Source organism: Microchirus variegatus, assembly GCF_963457635.1.
Source record: "Microchirus variegatus genome assembly, chromosome: 15".
Lineage (NCBI taxonomy): Eukaryota > Metazoa > Chordata > Actinopteri > Pleuronectiformes > Soleidae > Microchirus > Microchirus variegatus.
This window is the reverse complement of record NC_139816.1, coordinates 8,605,118-8,627,431: the sequence shown is the minus strand read 5'-3', so window position 1 is coordinate 8,627,431 and position 22,314 is coordinate 8,605,118. Positions and strand designations below refer to the sequence as shown.

The 22,314-nt window shown below is 42.6% G+C and overlaps 1 protein-coding gene across 1 annotated transcript in view; it reads left to right on the top strand.

Moving 5' to 3' along the window:
• kiaa1217 (KIAA1217 ortholog) overlaps positions 1–22,314 on the top strand; it is a gene marked incomplete at its 5' end in the record, with an annotated part of 109,030 nt that overhangs the window by 49,349 nt on the left and 37,367 nt on the right. Inside the window, one exon of the mRNA XM_083901309.1 lies at positions 3,888–4,174. Coding sequence (XP_083757435.1) covers positions 3,888–4,174 — 287 coding nt within the window. The remainder of the gene's footprint in view (positions 1–3,887; positions 4,175–22,314) is intronic.

Sequence of the window (22,314 nt, the reverse complement as noted above, 5' to 3'; positions counted from 1 at the left end):
ATGGCGGCCCGCAGACACATTTCTGGCGGCCCCGCAATGAATTACAGTTGATAGTTTTAATCCAGCAGCTACTAAGCTTGTTAAATGTTTATTGGACATTACTGGATACAGACCAACAAGTGTAAACAAAAATACTGGGTATTTACCTGGTTTCTATATGGTGAATTTTAGTGTATTATTGGGTTACAAGCTGGTAATAAGCAGGTAGCTAGTAAATATAACAGAAATGTGTTACTTGGTATTAACCTGTAATTAGAAGGTAAGAACAATGGCCAAAATACTGGGTAATTACCCAGTAAATTATAAAGTGTTATTATATTAATGCTTAAATGACATTATATTAACGCTTATATTAGCTAACGCTAAATTGTAGAACTGCAATCTGGTCATTAAAATGATTAGAAATGGGATTTATTTCAGTTTTTTTTCCTCTCAGTCCAATGTTGGGTTCCTAAATTGTCCCTCAGGTATCAGAACGTTGAGAACCCCTGGTTTAAACCATCCGAAGCGAGGACGTTTTGGTTCATTTATGGGTTAAAACCTGGTGTAGGGTTAGAATTGTGTTACGGTTAGGGTTAGGGTTAGGGTTAGGGTTAGGGTTGAGTGTCCTCACTAAGATAGCTGTGTGTTACTGACACCTGTTGGGCCCGCTTTCAAGACAATGTGTTTCTCATCAGTATCCCCTTTTACAATGTTTTCAAGTGCACACATTTAAATTCATTCATTCCGTGACCACTGGCAGTAGAGGAGGCGTTTAGCCTCAGGGCTAGCTGCTGCTCTGTGTCCTGGAATGCAGTTGACTCTCTAAATCCCCACCAGTCTATCCTGGGGCCGTGGGGCAGGGCCTATCTCAAGCCCCCTTTTTTTTTCCACGTGAGCTAAGTCTGGAATCTCTAAGCAAAGCAGTTCGCTGAGTCTCTTCCCCCCCCCATGCAGCCTCCCTCTTTCTCCGTCGCCGTTGTGTGTTCCCTGTAGTGCAATGGAGGACGAGATTGCAGATGAAGACAAAGATTGTTCTCTTGGGGAAGGTAATGAGCTTTGTGACATGCCCACCCGTGAGTGGATTCAGATTGTTTGGGCGGGTTTTGAGAGTCTGTTCTTTTCTGCTGAGTGTAATTTGGATGGCAGTGGAGGGGGGGGGGGGAGAAAGTGTGTTTGGAGTTAAAAATAGGACTGGAAATACGACGTGCTGCGGCTCTGAACACGATCGGGACTTTGGCTGATGTTTGTATTGATTGTGACGTAAGAGTGCTAAGTTATTGACAGAAAAGAAGTTGTGTGTTTTTCTCGAAAGAAGAAATGGACACGTGCAAGGAATAGTTCTTATTGTACCTACACACTCTTAGAAATAAAAGTGCTAAGTCGAACCATATGGAGGTCGATTTTTGTTTTATTATTCAATCAGAAAACGTTTGCTTCAATCAAAATATATATTTTCAATTAAAAAAACACTTTTCAAACAAAGAAAACAGTGTTTGAATGCAAAAAAAATATTTGAACACTGTTTTTCTTCGATTGAAAATGTTTTCTCTGATTGAAGTGAAGTTTTTTTTTTTTTTTGAAGCAACTTTTTTGATTGAAGTAATGTTGTTCTGTGTTTGGGCCATCAAAAAACAAAACATTTCAATTAAAAAAAATCACTTCAATCATAGAAAAAAAGTGTTTGAATGCAAAAATATATTTGAGACTCAAAAAATTGCACAAAATTGTTTTCGATTGAAAATGTTTTTTTTTTATTTGAAGCAAACTTTTTTTGAGTGAATAATAAAGACACAAATCTACCAACATAGTTCTTTGGCTTGTCCTCATAGGAGAACCATTTTTTATAAAGGTTCTACCTGGAACCGTTTTTGGAGCGTTCCACCAAGAACCCTTTTTAAAACCCTTTATTCAGGAAAGGGGTTTTAAAGGGTTCTCTGGATCAAAATGGTTCTTACTGGAACCATTAGTGTTACCAACAACCCTTTCTTCGGAAAAGGGGTTTTCAGAAGCAAATGGTTCCAGGTAGAACCTTAGCCCTTGTAGAAGGACCCTTTTGGAACCCTTATTTCTAAGAGTGTATAGTATCTTTATAAAACACAAAGTTCCTTTTTTTCATCTTGGTGGCTCATGGTGAGTGCGTTCAAGCTTTCAAAGAAGAAAACGCTATATTAAACCACCCATGAAATCAGGGGGGAAAGCACTTCAAATATCCTCCTACACTTGTGGAGGAGTTGAACTCCGTGAGAGGTCCTTTGTTGTTCGGTGTTAGCCTCACAAAGGTACACATTATAGGTCCACCTGCCTTTGGGAGAAAAACAAGGCAGCGGATCGCCACGCTTTATTAATCTCATTTGCCCTTGTTTTCATATTTACATCTTCTCTTCTCTCTACATTGATGGATTATAATTGCATCCCCCCTGGTCAAATTGATCCAAGACAAGATAACAGTGTAAAAAAATGTTCATATGCCTGAGGAGGTTTGCCTCCATTCTGCTCTGAAATCAAACGTTTTTTTAAATGTCGTTTCCTTTCGACCGAGATTGATGTCGTAATGTGATGCTGGATAACGCGCCGTCGCTCAGTTCCGGTTCTATCTGCTACTTGTCGACATCTTGCAGGCCTGCGGATGTATAAACAAATGTTCAGGATATTGTTCCGTTTGCTTCAAACCTCCGTATTTTTTTGTGTGTGTGTGTGTCTTGAACAGCTGTTATTGAGTCAGTGTTTTCATCGCCAGTCGTGCGTCTGTCTCGTTCAATTGTGTGATTTATCAAGCAGCGTGAGAGCATAATGAACTAGACGGACGGTGCTCGTCATCTCTCTGCACATCCGTCTCCTCTTGTTATTCTTTTAAGTGTGTGTTACAGTAAAAGTGAAGCTGTCACAGGTTTCTTGAAAAGCTAGAGATCTGGCGGAAATTGTTCCTTTCATGTCCTCGGGGCTGACGTAAGCACAACACACACGCGTGTACACTCTTAGAAATAAAAGTGTTACGTAGAACCATATAAGGTTCTTCGGCTTGTCCTCATAGGAGAACCCTTTGGATCCTTTTTGGATCCATTTTGGAGGGTTCCACCAAGAACCCTTGTAAAACCCTTTATTCACGAAAGGGTTTTTAAAGGGTTCTCTGAATCAAAATGGTTCTTACTGGAACCATTAGTGTTACCAAGAGCCCTTGAAAAACCCTTTCTTTAGGAAAGTGGTTTTCAGACCCAAATGGTTCCAGGTAGAACCTTTTTATAAAGTTTCCACCTGGAACCCTTTTGGAAGGCTCCACCAAGAACCCTTTTAAAACCCTTTATTCAGGAAAGGGGTTTTAAAGGGTTCTCTGGATCAAAATGGTTTTTACTGGAATTGTTAATGTTACCAAAAGCCCTTGAAAACCCCTTTCTTCGGGAAAGGGTTTTTCAGGAGCAAGCGGTTCCAGGTAGAACCTTTTTATAAAGGTTCCACCTGGAACCCTTTTAGAGGGTTCCACCAAGAACCCTTTTATAACTCTTTATTCAGGAAAGAGGTTTTAAAGGGTTCTCTGGATCAAAATGGTTCTTACTGAAACCATTAGTGTTACCAAGAACCCTTGAATAAACCTTTCTTCACGAAAGGGTTTTTCAGAAGCAAATGGAGGGTTCCACCAAGAACCCTTTTAAACCCCTTTATTCAGGAAATGGGTTTTAAAGGGTTATCTGGATCAAAATGGTTCTTACTGGAACCATTAGTGTTCCCAAGAACCCTTGAAAAACCCTTTCTTCGGGAAAGGGTTTTTCAGGAGCAAATGGTTCCAGGTAGAACCTCAGCCCTTGTAGAAGAACCCTTTTGGAAACCTTATTTCTAAGAGTGTAGTTGTTGTCAAAACATCAGCAATGGCCCATGTTCTGACCCTTTGTCCCTCTGTGTCCTACCCTCAGAACAAAACAAAAGCAACCTGAAGGTAACCTCTCCGGAGGATGCCGAGCACGTAGGCCGCAGACAGGCCTCCCCGAATGGGACGCCGCCTTCCAGAGGAGACGCCAAAGGCACCAGGACCGTGCCCCGGAGACACACGTTAGGGGGAGCGCGCAGCTCCAGAGAGATCCTGGCAATGCAGCCGCCGGAGATGGACAAGAAGAGGGAGGCCTTCCTGGAGCATCTGAAGCAGAAGTACCCACATCATGCCTCAGCGATCATGGGCCACCAGGAACGGCTGCGGGAGCAGGTCAGTGGAGTGAGAGAGAGAGAGAGAGAGAGAGAGGCCTTGACATGGAATGTTGTTGTTGTTTGGTTGGGCTGAACTGAATTATAGCCCTGCAGCTATTGTGCTATTTATTTCAAGAATAAAATATTACAGTGGAATGATCGTAAAAAACAGCTTTTCCTGGCGCTCTAGTTTTTTAGTTTAGATTTTCATTCTTGAGGGGTCAGACAAAAAAAAACTGAAATGAAACAAAGCAGACACACGGATAATGAAGCGTTGGATTAGATCACTGAAAAGAAATGTTTTAATTAATTAACACGGGCAACTCAAAGTCTATTTTTAAGTGACCCTCGGTTCATCGTTGCTCATGTGCATAGTGCAAAGACAGAGTGTGGATGAAAGAGGCACAGTCCTCCTTATTACAAGTCACTAATCCATTTAAAAAATGCTATTTTATGTTTAAAGAAGTCGCATTGTGTTGCTGCAAAGCCGCATTAATACGGTGCCTTTTAATTAGTGACTAAATTAAATGTCATCAAACACCAAAAACAGAGCTGAGCGGTAAAACTGCATAACGATGGATGTGTTTCTCAGCTCCACGTCAACGCTAATGTTTATATATGAACCGTCCCGGCTTTAAGGAACGATTAAGTGTCATTTGTCATGTTTTTTTTTTTTAGCTTGGTCTGCTTTTCTCGAGCGAGCCCAAACTCCTTTAATGCAGCTTTAATTGGCGTTTGAGACACGCTGTGTTTATCATTTTAATTCACTTCATGTGATACAACTCTGTTATATCTGGACATTTCATCTCTTTATATGAAAACAATGAAGCAAAGTGACAACGGTGCAAATTTAGATAAATAGCCGCGTCTCTGTCCGCTTTTGGAGTTACAGGTATTTTCTTTATTATTTTCCTTCGCAGACGAATGCAGCAGTGCAACCACAAATCTGTTTCCGCCCCCTTTTTTTCCCTTTTGCTGCAGGTTAAAATGTGAAATCTGTTCCATAAATCTGCCTGTCACGGCTTCCCCTCCCACAGCTGCTGTGAAACATTGTAGTGGTGCACAGAACACTTTGAAATGTCTCGACGCTTTAAAGCCTTGTTTTGATCACTGCACTTCCTTATAACTTCAGACATGGTTTCCAGACACAGACTGTGTATAAAAATGGATTGCAGTCGAGTTGCAGAAGAAACTGCAGAAGAAACTCCTCTCGTGAAGCCTTTGAGAGATTCATTTCAAAGTTTTGTACCCGCTTTTCCACTAGCGCGACTCCACTCGACTCGCCTCAGCGTGGCGCGGTTATTTTGCTTTTCCATTAGCGATAGTACCTGGGTACCTGGTACTTTTTTTTTAGTCAGACGTCATGCATAGTATTGTCGTCAGACTGCCGTCACAGGAAGAGGCACGAGCTCGACGTCCGACACGAGAATCAAGCCGAACAATGCCGAACTGTAGATGAAATAAAAATACTTCAAAATCCTGAAAACGTGGCTTAATCTCCAACATTTAGCAAAGGAAATGTCTAAAATCGCAATATTTAACAGTGGAGTCTGGTGTATTTAGCGACAGCACTGCTGAAAACCGGCAATCGTGACCCCTGCCGCTGTATTTCAGTTCGGTAACTGTAACTCTTTTTTAATTAACCGATTCTGAGTTTTTTTTTTTTAAATTGGTCCAAATTTTTACAAAAACGTCATACTATACTATGTCGTCTAAAATGTGAACATTTTTTGGAAATGTCTTTTTTTTGGTCCAAAATTTGACAAAAACGTTATACTTTAGTATGTCGTCCAAAATTTGACAATGTTTTTGACATTTATTTTGGTACAAATGTTGACAAAAATGTCATACTATACTACGTCGTCCAAAATCTGAAAAAACGTCATACTATACTATGTATACTATGTGATTCAGTACATCAAAAACCAACTACTTGTACTTATAAGTCACTTGTCACTCGTTTGTGTGTGTGTGTCGCATATTAAATGAAGTCACGGCATTTTCATGCAGCCGTGCTGTGATGACTCCGCCCACTTTGACGAGGTATTGTAATGGAAAAACCAGGCGAGTTGAGGCGAGGCGAGGCGGTACTACGTTGTGGAAAAGCGCTAATGGCGACCACTCATGCTGTGTCATGCTTTATCGTCTATTTTCCTCAAAATAGAGGAACATGTTTTGCAAAACTGACATCATATTCTATTGCAGAAGACCTGAAACTAGCGATTGAGACACTAACTCCTCAGGGAAAATGTTTACTGACGTTATAAATCAAGCGACAAGTAAACAAAGTTGTTTTCGCAACCAGCGGAGTTGCCCTCTGGTGGCAAACTTCTACGTCCCAGGCTTCACTTTTCTTTGATTCCAGGGTTATGTTTTTGGTTGTTGAGGAGGGTCTGTGGTGTTGATGGGGGGGTGGATGGACCCTTATGGAGGTGGACTCACCTGGCCATTGTTTGTCTGTTTGCTCCGGGTCAGAGGAGACAGAGGGGGAGGGGCACGCTGGCTTTTGTAGCCAAAACAATTGAAGTAATGGTGAGAATGGCACCTAGCCACAGGGGAGCTGCAGGCAGTAGTGCGAGTCATTGTGCAGGAGGGATTTATTTTTTTGTGTGTGGTGTTGTCAGTTTCGACACATGCAAAGCACCGACGTGCTCATTAAGTCGGCAAAATTTGCATATTATAGGGAAATGCCGTGGACGACAATATTTTGTCCCCGGGGGGAGCTGATAGACAAGTTGTTTTTGTTTACATGTGTGATTGTGTTCCTGTTGTTGAATTCAAATTCATGATACACACACACACACACATACAGGTGGTCACAAGTATCTTGTGCTGCACACAGGGTTTGTTTTGAAATGCAGGTAGAAATACAGGTAAGTTCAGCTCCGGACTGGGGCGGAGTCAGGGTTGCCATGGTGATGATCGTGATGTCACCGCTGGAGGGGTTCGGTTTTCATGTAGGTGCCTGTTGAGGCTGAACGGAGTGGTGAATGTGTGTGTGTGTGTGTGTGGGTTTGTGGGTGTGTGTGTGTGTTTGTGTGTGTGTGAGGGAAGGAGCGAGGCTGAGTGTGTGTGTGTGTGTGTGTGTGTGTGTGTGCAGAGGAGAAGGCGATGGACCTGGCGGCTGTGCGGAGACATGGCTCTCTGTACGTGAAGTCCGAAAAGGAATAACAAAGAAACTCTTTTCCACACACGCAATAAGGACAGGAATAAAACACCCACAGCAGCCATTTAACCCCCGGGTTTGACGCAATAAAGGTAGGATTCAAGTGTTGAAAGCGTGTTGTTGGAAAACAACTGCGAGCGCGACTGTTCTTTACTGTGCATGGCTTTTGTGTGTGTGTGTGTGTGTGTGTGTGTGAAATGCGTCGTCGAGTTTGGAAGTTTGCAGCACCTGATATGCACAAAAACTTTATTTCTGTGTTTTCCCCGGAGATTGTAAAAGTCTTAAAAGTGTGCATTTCTGCGGTGCTCAGGCAGGTGGGCGCTGTCAGCTCGTAAATCATCTATGATACATGTATGTGTGTGTGCAGCTTCTTTTTTTTTAACGAGGTTGTAATTGTGGCGTTGACATCATTTCAAATTAAATATACGCTGCTTTGAAAGAAAGTTGACACACTTTAAATGTGTGAAAATGATGGTGTACCGTGATAAGCAGTAATACATTGCGCATTATTTACGCAGTTGCGTGGGCTGCGTAATACAGTCAACCTGTGGCGTCATAGCGATATGCTAATGCTAGTTTTGTTTGGCTAACATTTTAGCGTAAAAAGTAGAAAATTGACATTATTTTATCATTCTTAGCTTAAATCCCTCCTCGTAACGCAACTGACTCATTCACGTTTTTGTTTACAATAATAACGATTAAAAACAAGTTTTATTTTTATTTTTATTTTTTTAAGTTCCACAACTACGGCGTAGTGTTAGGGCCAAACAACAAGGACAAAAATAATTGAATCTTTCCAGAATAAAGTCGTAATATTATGAGAATAAAGTTGTAATAATACAAGCATGTTAAAAGTCACACAATAACACAATAATTCGGTTTTCGTAATTTAATGTTTAAGTTAGTCCAACTAAAATCAAGCTAGTCTTAGTCAGACTAATGGATACATACATACATGGATAACGTGATTCATAAAAGTGTTAATTAAAAGTTTCAGACGTACACGGCCAAGAAACTCCTCCGCATGTATAGTCCGACTGCAAGTTGTCCGATTGCCTGTCTTAGTCGGACTATGGCCTGAGCTTGTGTGTGTGTACAAGTACATGTGTTTACACTGGCTACTCAGTGTCAGAAAGCTATGGACAAGGAATACTTCATTATAATTAAGTCATTTTGGAGTTGCTTAAATATTAAATGTTTGAAAACTTGTGCTGATTTGTTGCAGTTTATGTTTGTCTTTATTTATTTGCACCACCATCTTGGTTGATTTAGTGGATTTGTTCTCGATCACATGAGTGTGTGTGTTGTCAAAAGATCGTGTTTTACTTGTTGGTTATACAAATAACGTTTGACAGGGTCAGAAGAAGGTGCTACAAGAGGTGGATTGTTGTTTTTCTGCTGGTGTGCGATAATGTTTATGAGTCATTCCAGGGTCACGGAAGGTTTAGTTCAGAACCAACTGTGTTTGTTAGGTGGGAATTATCGTGTAGCTCTTTCTCGTGAGGTTTTTTGTAGAGTTTTATTCCAGAGTATTGTAAATATACTGCTGAAATACTAAAAGATGCAGTGAACTGTCAGTGTTGATCACCAGTTTATAAGACTTGACACTTAAATAGGTTGTTTGAATAAAACCCCCTCATCTGCTGTCGAGATGCGTTGCACAAGATTTGATTTGGCGCTGGCTTTTGGATTTATCGCGTCAATAAAGACGGTACAAGTTGCTGTCATTAAAACAGACCAGTTTGAGCACGAATTGCTTGGCAAACTGTGCAAAGATGATTGAAGGTCATATTTGGCATAATCTTATTCAGGATGTCAAGAGGGATTAAGCGACTCTGCGTTAATGCGTGCCGCGGAAAAAGAAAACAAACAAGTGTTCTCGCCCCTAAGGAGAAAACCTGTCATCCTTTCTCACAACGTGCCACTGACATCGGCAGCAGCGAGTGTGGGAGCGAGGACGACTTGCCAGAGTTCTCACGTAGATGTGAAAGTGCCGACAATACCGGAAAGGCAACATCGGCAGTGCGACAGCAGTGCATGTTTCAGAGGTGAGACGTGTCTCTCTGGAGCTTTGAGTTACAAAGGCGTGGAGTTATCAAGGTCAAGCGGAGGTTGGGAAGATGATATTGCCTGAGATTGTTTGGAAAAGTTGATGACCGTCAACCCCCTCCCACCCAGCGTTGCCCCACACACACTCACCGGCCGTTTTATTCCTATATAATAGGGTAGCCCCTTGATTCTCTCTTTCATCCTCTCTGTGATCCTTAAACCCACCACAAAAGTGAGTGGTTTAATTTCCTCCTCTCCGTATCAGGGCTGCAAAGACCTGAATCCCACCCAAGGGAGATGAGATAAAAATCCCTTTGGCTGGAGTGCCACCCATCCTCTTGCCCCCTCTTTCTCTTGCTCTCGATCTCTTTGCCCACAGGCTTTGATGAGAACAGACTGAACTGCTTGACCGATCACAAACACCCTCCTTCCGCTTGTGTGTGTGTGTGTCTGTGTGTGACGAGCTGTGACTCGCGAAGGCTAAGGGCTTCTCCGCAGGGCTGAGCAGCCATGTTAGGACAGCTGTCTGCAGCTGTGGGCACCAGGCGGACGGACAGACAGACGAGGCCTGTCGCCTCGAAGCTGTGATAATTCACTGGTGATGGTCATTGTGTAGGTGTCAGAATGAATTTAATCGTTTTCCGGGCGAAAAGTTGGGTGCGTGTGGTGTTGTTCCTGTACAGTATTTGGTTTAGTGCATCGTTTCTGATTATTTCTTACTGGCCTTTTATGATTTTAACTAAATAATTAAAGCACAGCTTCATTTTATGCAATAATTTTTTAATAAAAGAAAAAAATCATTTGCCCAACTTCTGCAACTCCTGTGAGAGGAGTGTGTTGAAGACTGTTTTGGTTGAATATTTGCACATGAGGTCACGTAACACCACAGAAAACATTCCAATTAACACAGTTTTTTTGGTGTTTATCTGCGCAATCACCTCGTTTATGAAGCCCTGAAGCACGTGTGTCAAACTCAAGGCCCGGGGGCCAGATGTGGCCCGCCACGTCATTTTATGTGGCCCGCGAGTGGTTAATTGGTCTTAAAAATCTTTGTTAAAGGTGCATTATGTAATAAATCTAAAGCCACTGGCCATAATATCCTCCTAATATGTCACAGAGACTCAGGAATAATGTTCATATAACAAACTGAACTCACCAACAACAACAGTGCAGCCAACATATTTACATAAAAAAAAACATTTTGCAGACTGCAAATCATGTTTATGTTTTGAAATCATGTTTTGGCATGTGGCGCCACCTACCACCGTCTACCAATCATTGCAGTCTCAGCTGCCGAGCAACCACGGGTTGCCAGTTACGTCAGAAAACGAAACCTTAAAGACCCCGGTATTTTGAATTTGAATGTAGTAACCGTTTTTGGCCACATTCTTACATATGGTACCTTTAAAATAGGTCTATGCTGCTTTAAGGCGTGCATTGACCATGAACTACATTTCCCACAATGCATGGCGATTGCGTTACCCGCAAAGTGACGTCACTGCCACTAGATCGCAGTGTATCATTGTATCATGAGTAGCAGTGCATCCTCCTTTCCAGAGGGGGAGCTGCGCTTCTGAGAGCTGACGTGCTAATGACGTCACTTCCAGGTACCTGGCTAATCTCAAGACAGTTGAGAAAGCCCTCATTGGCTGGCCAATCACAACACAGCACATCTTCTGGGGCTGAGATTTTGGTTTGACACAGCGTGGCTGACGAGAGCTTCAGTGAGGAGAGATTTTGATCGTCTCGTTTGCAGCAACTCTGAGGTTTTTGACCATAAAAACAAGTTAATGTATGTAAGTAGACCTCCATAACTCAGGATCACTCCATGGGGGCTTTAAACAAGTGCAACAAATGAATACATTAGTCAAGTCCATGTCACTGCTGCTGCAGTCAGAGTTAAAAGATGAGGCAGATCAACTCGAGCTGACGACAAGCTTTCGTGGCTGACTCAGACTCTGTGGTTGTTGTTGTTTCCTTCAGTGAAAAGGATTTTGGAAACATTAGAGGTAGCGACTTCTGCCGCGTCTACTGTGCATCTGGTGTGTTGGGACTAATCAGAATTAAACAATATTAGAATCTGATGACAGTCTGTTCACTTCTGCTGCCAGGAAGGTGTCAGTTTGAACTAAAATACAACAACGTGGTCCTGGTGAAGGATTAGTTTTGCGAGTTGTTTTAATTTATTGTGGACATACAGTCAACAGGTGTTGTTGTCGAACTTTGTGCTGATGTTGTCCAAAAATGTTATTAGACTGTGTGATGATGGTGGCCTTTATTGCTTGATTCAACAGAGCCAAACCTGCCAAACATGTTTTTGCTTGCCAAGGTGGAGCCGTATTACAGTCGAGTTAAAAAAAAAGCCAAAGGGGAAAATTGTTTTTTATGACAAAAACACACACGGATGTCATGAAGTGTATCTGTCTAAGAGGAGGGGGGGGGGAAGAAAAATGAACTTTTAATAGGAACATAATTCGGATGAAGACTTGGAAAAGGATCACAGGAGACGTCAGGGACTGTGCTTGCATGTCAAAAGCAGAGATCGCTGCTATAAATTGTGTGATAGTGGAAAAAAGCGCTGCGTCCAGTAACAACATCAACTTGACTAAAAATGCTGCAGGATATCCGCACACCCTCCCCACCACTTCATCTCCAACCAAGCCACATAATTACCTCTCATTTGTCATTATGGTGCAGTAAATGTACTGTAAACTCTGCCTCTGAGGCTTTTTGAGGTATCAGAACATTTGGCTTTGTCCACCCCCTCCCCACATTGTTTTGTTCTGTGGGCTCCTGGTGCTGCTATACACTTCTGCATCTCACAACCACCAAGGTCTTCTTGATAACAGTGGCAGATGAATAGGAAAGGGAGTTGAGGGGGAGTCGTTCCAGTTGGTACCTAACCAGCACAGTCATTAATTGTCCACCAGTATCCCTGCAATGGTTAGGGTATATAACAGAACCACCAAACATGCTGTGGGATATATATTATTGCACACGCTAAAATATTGATAACCCTCGAGTGCATTTTCAACCAAACGCCTTTTGCTGCTGCACCTCGTGTCTGCAGCAAAACATCTGTTTGTAATCACACCTCCTCTGCTGACCATCAGGGGCAGGAGCAGTTTTGAAGAAAAACATCTTACACCTCCACATGAAGTGACACTAAAGCCTCTTTTACATGATAATGGGTGCCCATACCCATTGCCAGTGGTTTTTCCTGCACTTTTTTCCACCCCTTTAAATAATATTACATGAGTTTTAATAATTTGGTACCTAAGAAATCTCAATTGGCATAGATGGTGCCAAACTGTACCAAAAGAGAGAACGCCCAGACATCTCTTTACTAAAACCTCTGTCATTTTAATCTGCTTCACTTCAGCAGCATCAGACTTTGCACAGCTCATGTCCATATGTTTTTATATGACCTCTGTGTGTTTTTAAGCTCTTACTGCATATTTTAAAGGTGATATTTGCTTTTAAAATAAAGAGAGAAAAAAATCCTTCATTTATGTTGTGTTCCATGTGCATTTACTCTGACACAGTGGCATCTACAGTGAAACTTACACCTCTGGTGGAATCTCACAAGTGTTATCTTTACTTTGATACCAAGATAATCCACATAGAGCTTGTTACTGCAGAGATTTACTCTATTTAGTTTGGGTCATGTCATTTTCGAGCAGGGACTCCAAAAAGAGGGTCGGGGAAGAAGAGGCTACCTGGTAATCTTAATCTTTAGCTAAAATAGAGCAGACGAAGCAGAAATGAGCTCATTCACCGCACGTCGTGTGTGAACTGGTTGAAAACTTACATAACTCTGGGATTAAGTGGCTCTATTTATTTATTTATTTTTACCAATGAGAACGTGGCATCAGAGTTTAGTTCATAAAAAAAAATTAACAAGGTGCAGAAGTTTCACAACTGACATGCGAGGACTTGCCAGTTTACAGGAGCTACGTTTTGTTTTTATGCAGGTTTTATGGGGTGCAGCACCCCAACCGAGAGGACAAGTGGTCCACGGTTTGGCGCCAAGGCTGTCTCTAATCCCTAGTGTCACTCTGTGGGGGTGGGGGTGGGTTTGGCGGGGTGTATAAGCTGCTTTGACAGAAGGCCCTGATTGACTAGCTTCTGATCACTGCTGATAATGAGGCGAGCCAGACAGAATTTTACACACTGTCTCGAATGGCTGTGCCAGCGTGTTAATCAGAGCAGCTAATCAGGTCTGAGCTCTTTTCACGGCACTCCGTAAAGGCTTAAGTTTCAAAGTTGTTGATTTTGCTTGTTCCTCGACCGGGCAGGTAGTCGTTATTTTTGAGGGATCCTAAAAAGTTCAGATTTCCTCGACAGATTTGCAGAGAGCGGAGGTGAAAATGTCCGCGACCTTTTTTAACCTTTTGCCCCCCTCCACACATTCCACTGAGTACAATTAAGGCCATTTGTCAATACTCTGGAATCGCAGCCCCGAGGAGCTTCATGTGACTTCAGTTTGTCTTTCGAGCAAAGAAACCAATGATCGACTCCTTGACTTAGCAAATACAGAGAAGGCACGTTAGAGCTGATAATTATAGTTTTCAAACGGGGAGACGAATTAAACCGATTATGCTGTCAAGTATCGTAAAATTCACCTTGATATTATTAATTTGCCATTTTATAATCCTCGACTTGTCAGGTCTTGCCGTCCATGTCTTCTGGTTGTGACCAGAAGAAGCGCATTTCCTTAGTTCCTTAGTTCCTCAGTTCTGTTCCATGTATTCTTGCATGAACTCATGACAGACGCTGTAACAGTGGCTATCGCAGAGCTTAACCAAGCCACTCTGCATTGGTGGATATTATAGATATTTATGTATTTAAGTATTGTGTAGTTCTTAATGAGAAATTTGAAAAAATCACATCAACACGACTATGTGCAATATACAATTTGATTTTTCATTTCTATTGACCATATTTTGCAGCTCTGCACTCTTAGAAATAAATGCTAAGTAGAAACATATACGGTTCTCTGTCTTGTCCTCAAAGGGGCAAATTCTTTTTGCCACCTGGAACCCTTTTGGAGGGTTCCACCAAGAACCCTTTTAAAAACCTTTATTCAGGAAAAGGGGTTTTAAAGGGTTCTCTGGATCAAAAATGGTTCTTATTGTAACCATTAGTGTTACCAAGAACCCTTGAAAAACCCTTTCTTCGGGAAAAGGGTTTTTGCAGGTTCCTCGCTTTCGGCGTCAGACTTCAGGATCTGTTTTGTAATCTTTTCTTCTTCAGCAAGTCTTGATGTTGCTGTCCACTCTTTAGTCTGCGCTCATGGACTATGAAAGTTGGAAAATCTGGTCGATGGGCATTTGCTCCAAGTTTAATGGAACAAAAACGGGGAACAAGCACGAGCCAAATCCCCTTGTTCTCCTCTATCGGTGCCTTTTTACCTGTGCTCGGTGAATCTTTGCAAGTATCCCGACATCTGGATCCAACTGTGGGCCCAAGGTATGAAACCTAACTTCAAAGGGGGAAACAAAATCAAAGACAGAGGGCACACACACACACACACACACACACACACACACACACACACACACACACACACACACACACACACACACACACACACACACACACACACACACACACACCGGGATGATTTCACCACTCTCAGGATCAACTCCAACAATCTGTCTGGAAACTTATTGGCATCTTCTGTGCTCTTATTTCCAGTTTCTCGGTGCAGATACAGTACAGGGGGGTGAAGTGTGAGTGTGTGTGTGTGTGTGTGTGTGTGTGTGTGTGGAGGAGGGAAAACAAGGCAGCTACTTGGCATTAAGTGAGCAGGAGTTCTTCAGAAATTAGTTTTTTTGCGAGATAGGGAGCAGGTTTTCTCCTTGGTGTGTGAGAGGAAACACCTGGAATATGATCAAGTGTAACGGTGGAGAGAGTTTATATTTCAGGCGTCAGCTGCTAATAGAGTGGGTAGTAAATTAGATCATTTAACGGAGGTGGAGCACGCGCTGCCGTTTATCACAGCTTCTCCTCCTGCTCCTGGTTTGACACCACAATCCACTTCAATTATAACTCTTGTATCACCTTTAAATGTATTCACCAGGGGCGTTTGTAGCGATTTGGAGGCCCTGCTGAAAAAGATGCTACGTAAAACCCAGACTCTTAAGTGGAACTGTAGTGATTTTGTAAGCATAATTCACCGTTATCTGTACGTGGAGGTTAATGCACTCGAATGAGGGCAAGGCACTCTTGGTTTAAATATGGTTGCCTAGGGACCATGGTTCCTTTAAATGGGTAATGCATCTTTATTTTAGGCACACGACTGTTTTCATTCATTGAAATAAATGACTGACGGAAATTGTCTGCACTCTTAGAAATAAAAGTGCTCAGTAGAACCATATAAGGTTCTTCGGCTTGTCCAAAGAACCTTTTTGGCTCCAGGTAGAACCTTTTTTTATGAAAGTTCCACCTGGAACCCTTTTGGAGGGTTCCACCAAGAACCCCTTTAAGACCCTTTATTCAGGAAAGGGGTTTTAAAGGGTTCTCTGGATCAAAATGGTTCTTACTGGAACCATTAGTGTTACCAAGAACCCTTGAAAAACCATTTCTTCAGGAAAGGGTTTTTCAGAAGCAAATGGTTCCAGGTACAACCTCAGCCCCTGTAGAAGGACCGTTTTTGGAACCCTTATTTCTAAGAGTGTGCAGGCGTTTACTACAATTCCCATGGAACTATATATACGTCATGTCATGATACACAAACCACATTTTTAAATAATCTAAATGACAAATTTCTCACCTCAAATGATGTTCAAATCAAAACTTTTTGTTGCAAGTTCTGAGCCAGCAGTCGCTGCCAAACCAAATAAGCCATATCTCGATGCAAACTGTGTGCTTGAATCGAAGAAGCTGTTGGAATTGTGATTTTTGTTTTTGTTGTTGTTGCAGAATAATGCCCCGCAGTAATAAAAGAATAATAGTTAGAATAATCGATTGTTATCCATTTGTTTGTTTGTTGTCTCTCAAATAAATTAATCATGACATGAGGCCCCCCCCCCCCCCCCTTCCCCTGGTGTCCAGGTCCGCGATGAAACTTTTGTTTAACTTGTTGTTTTAACACCGCAGTCATTGTTAACGCGGTGTCTAACAAAACACGCCAGTCATGAGCCTCAAGCGCCATGCGCGCGGGGGGGAAATGTGGTTTTTGGCACCTTCTTCGGCATCAATGGGTGCTGTTGTTTACCGACAGCGAGAGTTGGAGTTTCTCGACTTATCACATATGGCTGACTGAGTTCTCTCGAGCCGATGTGAAGTCGGTTTTTGTGTGTGTGTGTGTGTGTGTGTGTGTGTGTGTGTGTGTGTGTGTGTGTGTGTGTGTGTGTGTGTGTGTGTGTGTGTGTGTGTGTGTGTGTGTGTGTGTGTGTGTGTGTGTGTGTGTGTGTGTGTGTGTGTGTGTGTGTGTGCAATTTTTCTTGTGGATGCGTTTCTCTCCCAGGTCAAAAACAGGCCACTTGGGAAAAAGTGGCTAATGAGGGGAAACATTCCAAGTTAGTGGGAGGCAAAAAATAAATAATAATAGGCAGCAACAAAAATGTACGTAAGATAAACAAAAAGCAATTTAAGTCACGTTTAAAATCAACTGCAGCTAATTGTGTTTACGCGACAGCGCAGTGCATCGCGTTATGCAGACACAGTTTTTATCAAACGTAATGTAAACTTTTGCTTAATTGCTGATTATCTCACACACACATAAACACACACACACAGTCCTGAGAGAGAGCAGGTATAATAAATCTTAGCCTCAGCGGAGAAGAGCACATTTGCTCCTCTGTGACTTGTTAATTAGGCATGAATAGCCGAGCTATTATCAGGACTGGTTTCACTGGGACAAAAAGGAAACAAAAGAGATATAATAAAACAAGGATATTTATTATTTGCTGTTAAGGAAATTATTAGAATTACGCCGGCTGGGTTGCGTCAGGTCATGTTTGAGTGTGTGGCGTTGGTCGGTCGCGTAATCAATGCAAGGAACTGAGGGGAGAGAAAGGCGTCTTTGTCTCTTGACTGTGACCACAGGCTTGGAATGACACACATTCACACATTCTCAGGTGCACACACACACACACACACACACACACACACACACACACACACACACACACAGAGGCCCAAATTAGACCTGGAACTTCCTTTATTTTGCCGCCGCGCAGACGTCTCTCTGGAGACGGCCCAGGTGTGCCGAGTGATTATATGTGAAATCAACAGGCCAAAATGTCACCGCAGTTTTGTCTGCTGGACAATGTATGAATGCTGTGTTCCTGTTATAGGGGTCATCTTCTGTGTATGTGTGTGTAATGAAGCATTTATTGCATTACTGTTAGTGTTCAGAGCTGCTAAAAAGAAAAATTGTCTCTCGCTTTTCAACAAAGTGATATGAAAGAGCAAGTCCTGGCAGATCATTGCTCCACAGACCGGTTTGTGTGTGTTTGTGTGTGTGTGTCTGTGTGTGCAAAATTATTGCATGAAATAATCTGTTATAATAGTCTGGACCTGTCGTCTTATGTAACACGGCTTGTGTTGACGGCGTAGCTGAAACCACAACACAGTGCGTTCGCCAATTAAAATGTATACGGTACATGTGCAAAATTAATCTTCCCGTAATTATTTCAACACTTACTCTATTAATACATCCGGAAATCTCTGTCTGTCTGTCTGTTTGTCCCCGGATTTACACTTAACTTTGGGTGTGCGCGGGGCCTTAAAAAGTAGAGTTTGACAACAAAAAGCTCGCCCTACAAGATCGCACACATGTGACGTTACGTTATGTGACGTTACCACGATCCTCCTGGTGCGAAATCGCACGAAATGAACTCCAAAATCGGCAGACATGGGAGAATGAACGTTTATTGCAAACTAAATCTGTTTTGTACGTTAAATATGTGTTGATGTGGCGATAAGGTCATAATACTTGTATGAGTGTATCATTTCTAGTGCTAGGTACGTCAAAGGTCGTTAACGGCGTCAACGTAAAACGCACTTTAACGCGTGCCGCGTTTCCAAGGCGTCTGACCGGAAAAAGGACGCGTGTGATGTCATGTTTACGTGCCGCGGCACCGGAGTCCAGGCACCGCTTACCGGTTCGCACAGTTAGCTGCATTAGCTCCTTTAGCGCCATTAGCTGCATTAGCTTCAGTCGAACTGGAGCGGTCTGTTTATGAGACGAAAAAGAGCAGCGCGACAAATAACCAGCGTACCTGTGTACTGCGTATGTGTGCCTCTGTTTTTAAAGTTTAGCGTTACTTTAGAGACTCATTTCAGTCAGTCGTCATGGAAACGCGTCATGCGTTACAGTGCGTTAACGGTCCTTAACGCATATTAACGCATTATGCGTTTCCAAGGTGACTGACTGGAAAAAGACGTGCGTGACATCGTGTTTGCCGGCACCTGAGTCCAGGCACCGTTTACCAGGTAGCTTCGTTAGCTTTGTTAGCTTCATTAGCTCTGTTAGCTGCGTATGCTCCTTTAGCCCCGTTAGCGTGGCTACAGTCGATCTGGTGCGGTCTATTAAACTGTACTATAAAATAACCAGCGTGCCTGTGTAATGCGTATGTGTGCCTCTGTTTTTAAAGTTTAGCGTTACTTTAGAGACTCATTTTAACAATCTGGAGTCACGCAAACATGACGTCACGCGCGCCTTTTCCGGTCAGTCGTCATGGAAACGTGTCACGCGTTAATGTTGACGCGGTTAACGTGCCCAGTGTTGATCATTTCTTTAAAATACAACGTCTAAAGAGACAAAACTGGCCAAAGTGTTTTTGCACTTTTAATTGGACGCTTTAATGAAGAAGAATGACATCCTCTCTTGACCCTTGATTGACACCTCTGTCAACCGCCTGTCACAGTGTTCAAGTGTGAATGTTCACACGCGTAGGTTTAGGAGCCCTAAGGTCAGAGCTAAGTTTTCACTCAGTCTTCGCTCAGTCTTCAGCCACAGCAATGTGGCGGGGAGGATTAGTGCTGGATGAAGATAAAGTTCAGGGAGTTTTCATTTTGACAGTTCTCTACCAGTCAGGAAATGCTGCATTTGAACGTCATTTGTGCATCATCTCCCCCTCTCTCTCTCTAGCACAAGCTGCCTCGCACAATAGGTGTAAAACACGGACACATAAACAATGACTTTCCTCTACTATCCGCCGGGTGTGTGCATTTGTATTGTGCTGTCGGATCGTTAGGGGCGTCCGCTGTATAAGGCTGAGCAACAAAAAAAAAAGGGGAAGGGAAGGGAGCAGGACAGAGGGCAGAGAGCTCCACACACATCAAGTGCTACAGTGGCTGAAACAACAGTGGAGGAAGAGACTGTGTTGTCCTCAGAGACCCAGGGAGTTTCCAATCTCGCATGGAAGCCACTGCTGCGAGAAGATTACCAACCACGGGTCTAACATGGTAAATATGCTTTTCAGGATCATTTACATCCCGATTGTTGTTGCTTTTTTTTTGCTAAATTTAGACAGAACATGACATACAGCGAACGGCGCTGTATGGAGCGTTTCGAATTTGCTCTAGACAATTTCCGCCGTGCTTCATAAACTCAAATTGACTGATTTATCTCATGGCTATGCAAAGTTGATTTCCATAATCAAAGTCAGTTTCCCGTAACCTCTCTCTCTCTCTCTCTCTTCTCACTCAGAGGGAGGATGTGATGATGTCTGCTGGTGATAACTGTGACTAACTCATGTGTGTGTGTGTGTGTGCGTGAGAGGATGAAATCAATTGGACGGACAGTTTTGGCCTCGCTGGTTCAAAATATCACAAGTTGGCGGAAGAGATACGGAGAGATTTGCAGCCGCGTTGTCTCCCGTGATTACGCACTTCATTTGCACTCTGACTGAGTGTGAGAGATCGTCTTGATTGTATTTTACTTGCCAATGTAATCTTTTATTAATGAGCCGAACAGCCGTCGTCCAGGTTATTTCAATTCTGTCTCACCTTAAATGTCAGCTTTTGATTGTGCGGCCGCTACAGTAAAAGAAAAAAAAAAGTCACGGCAATTAACAAGCGAGGGCCATCTCTGAAAGGTCATGCGGGGATTTGGATGAAGGGATCAGAGGAGGAATGCATCAGAGCAGGGAGCGGAGAGAGAGAGGGACGCAGTGGTTAGTGAATGAGAATGGATGACGAGGGGGATTTTAGTATAATGTCATTAAGGCTAGGGGAGACAAAGAAGAGCGGAGAGCTGACAGGTTGATTGACAGCGGCTTTTATGCTTTAGGATTGTGTAGAATTGCATTTTTTTTTTTTTTTTTTTAAACACTCATCCAGGTGTTTTAATGATCTCCTGTCGCTTTTTGTCTCTGCAGTGTTGTGTTGTTGTTCTGCAATAATGTGTCAGAAATGAGCCCAGTTCAGTGAAGGGTTAACAGTCTGCAGAGCCACTGTCCTCCTCCTGTTGTTTATGTGTTTGCCATCATGCACATCAGACCAGGTAATTACAGTTAGCTCCATTTCCGCTCGCCCCAACCTGCCCCCCCCCCTCCTCAGGTCTGCTCCAAATTAGCATCTTAAGTGGAAAGCCGCGCTCACAATGGCGAAGTTTGTTTTAAAACCGCACAAGCTTCCTCCTCCGCACTCGTGTTTACATTCTTTGTCGTCCACCCCACCCCACCCCTGTATGTGTATGTGTATGTGTGAGAACTCTGTTTGTGTACATAAAAATACTCTAGTATTCCCGGTTGTTGTTGATTAATATACACTACCGTTCAAAAGTTTGGGGTCACCGATACAATTTCACACTTTTATTCATCAAAAGAGTTGCAAAATGAATAGAAAATATAGTCAAGACATTGACAAGATTAGAAATAAGGATTTGTATTCAAAATAAAGAGGCAGCAAAACTGTTTTCAGCTGTGCTAACATTATTGCACAAGGGTTTTCTAATCATCCAATAGCCTTCTAACACCATTAGCAAACACAATGTACCATTAGAACACTGGAAATGGGCCTCTATACACCTATGTACAAAAATTTGCAGCTAGAATAGTCGTTTACCACATTAACAATGTATAGAGTGTATTTCTGATTCATTTAATGTTATATTCATTGAAAAAAAATAGTTTTTCCTTCAAAAATAAGGACATTTATAATTGACCCCAAACCTTTGAACAGTAGTGTATGTAACATAAAAAGCTGTCTGTGCTGTGACTTGCAGTTATCTTTACACATCTCAAAATGAGTGAGATATCACTGTAAATGTCCTTTTTGGTTATTCCAACGACAAAAAACAACCCAACAGTATATGGTGTAAAAAAAAAGAAGCCATTATAACCTGAGGTTGATTGTACAAGAAATAGGGCACCAATCACCGGGCTTTGTGAGCGCTGGCAGCAGGTGCGGTACACGGGCGCAGCTCCGGTGCCTTTCAAAAATGACGTCTCCACTTCTATTTCGAATAAGCTGCCGCAGCAGGAGCTGCCATTTACTTTACTTTACCCCGTAATGGCTCGGCTCGGCTCGGCTCTGTCAACCTGTCCATCGGTGGCTGCGTGAAACAATACAATCTGCTCTGCTTTGTCAAATCACGCAGCATTGTCCCCTTTCGGAGCCGCTGACGCCGACGACGGTAGCGATGACAACTGCGCGTACTGTGCAAACATGTTTATGGGTTTATGGTACGATAAAAGGATTTAGAGTTTTTTTTTTTATCATTACGCACCTGCACTTGAGCTGCAGATATGGTCTACTCTACAGGAATACATGTACATATTGTATTTGAAATATGACTCATTATTTATCATTTTAACACAAACAATATGTATTCAAAATTATTTGACTTTTGGTGCCCAACATCATTGCAATAAACCTGACTTTCTTTTGTGGTGCGGCCGGTCGTTCTGCTGTGCGTTGTTGGACCGCTGTTGCATGAATGTTTTCAGGATGTCCTGGGTTCAGGTCAGATTTTCTGGAACAAT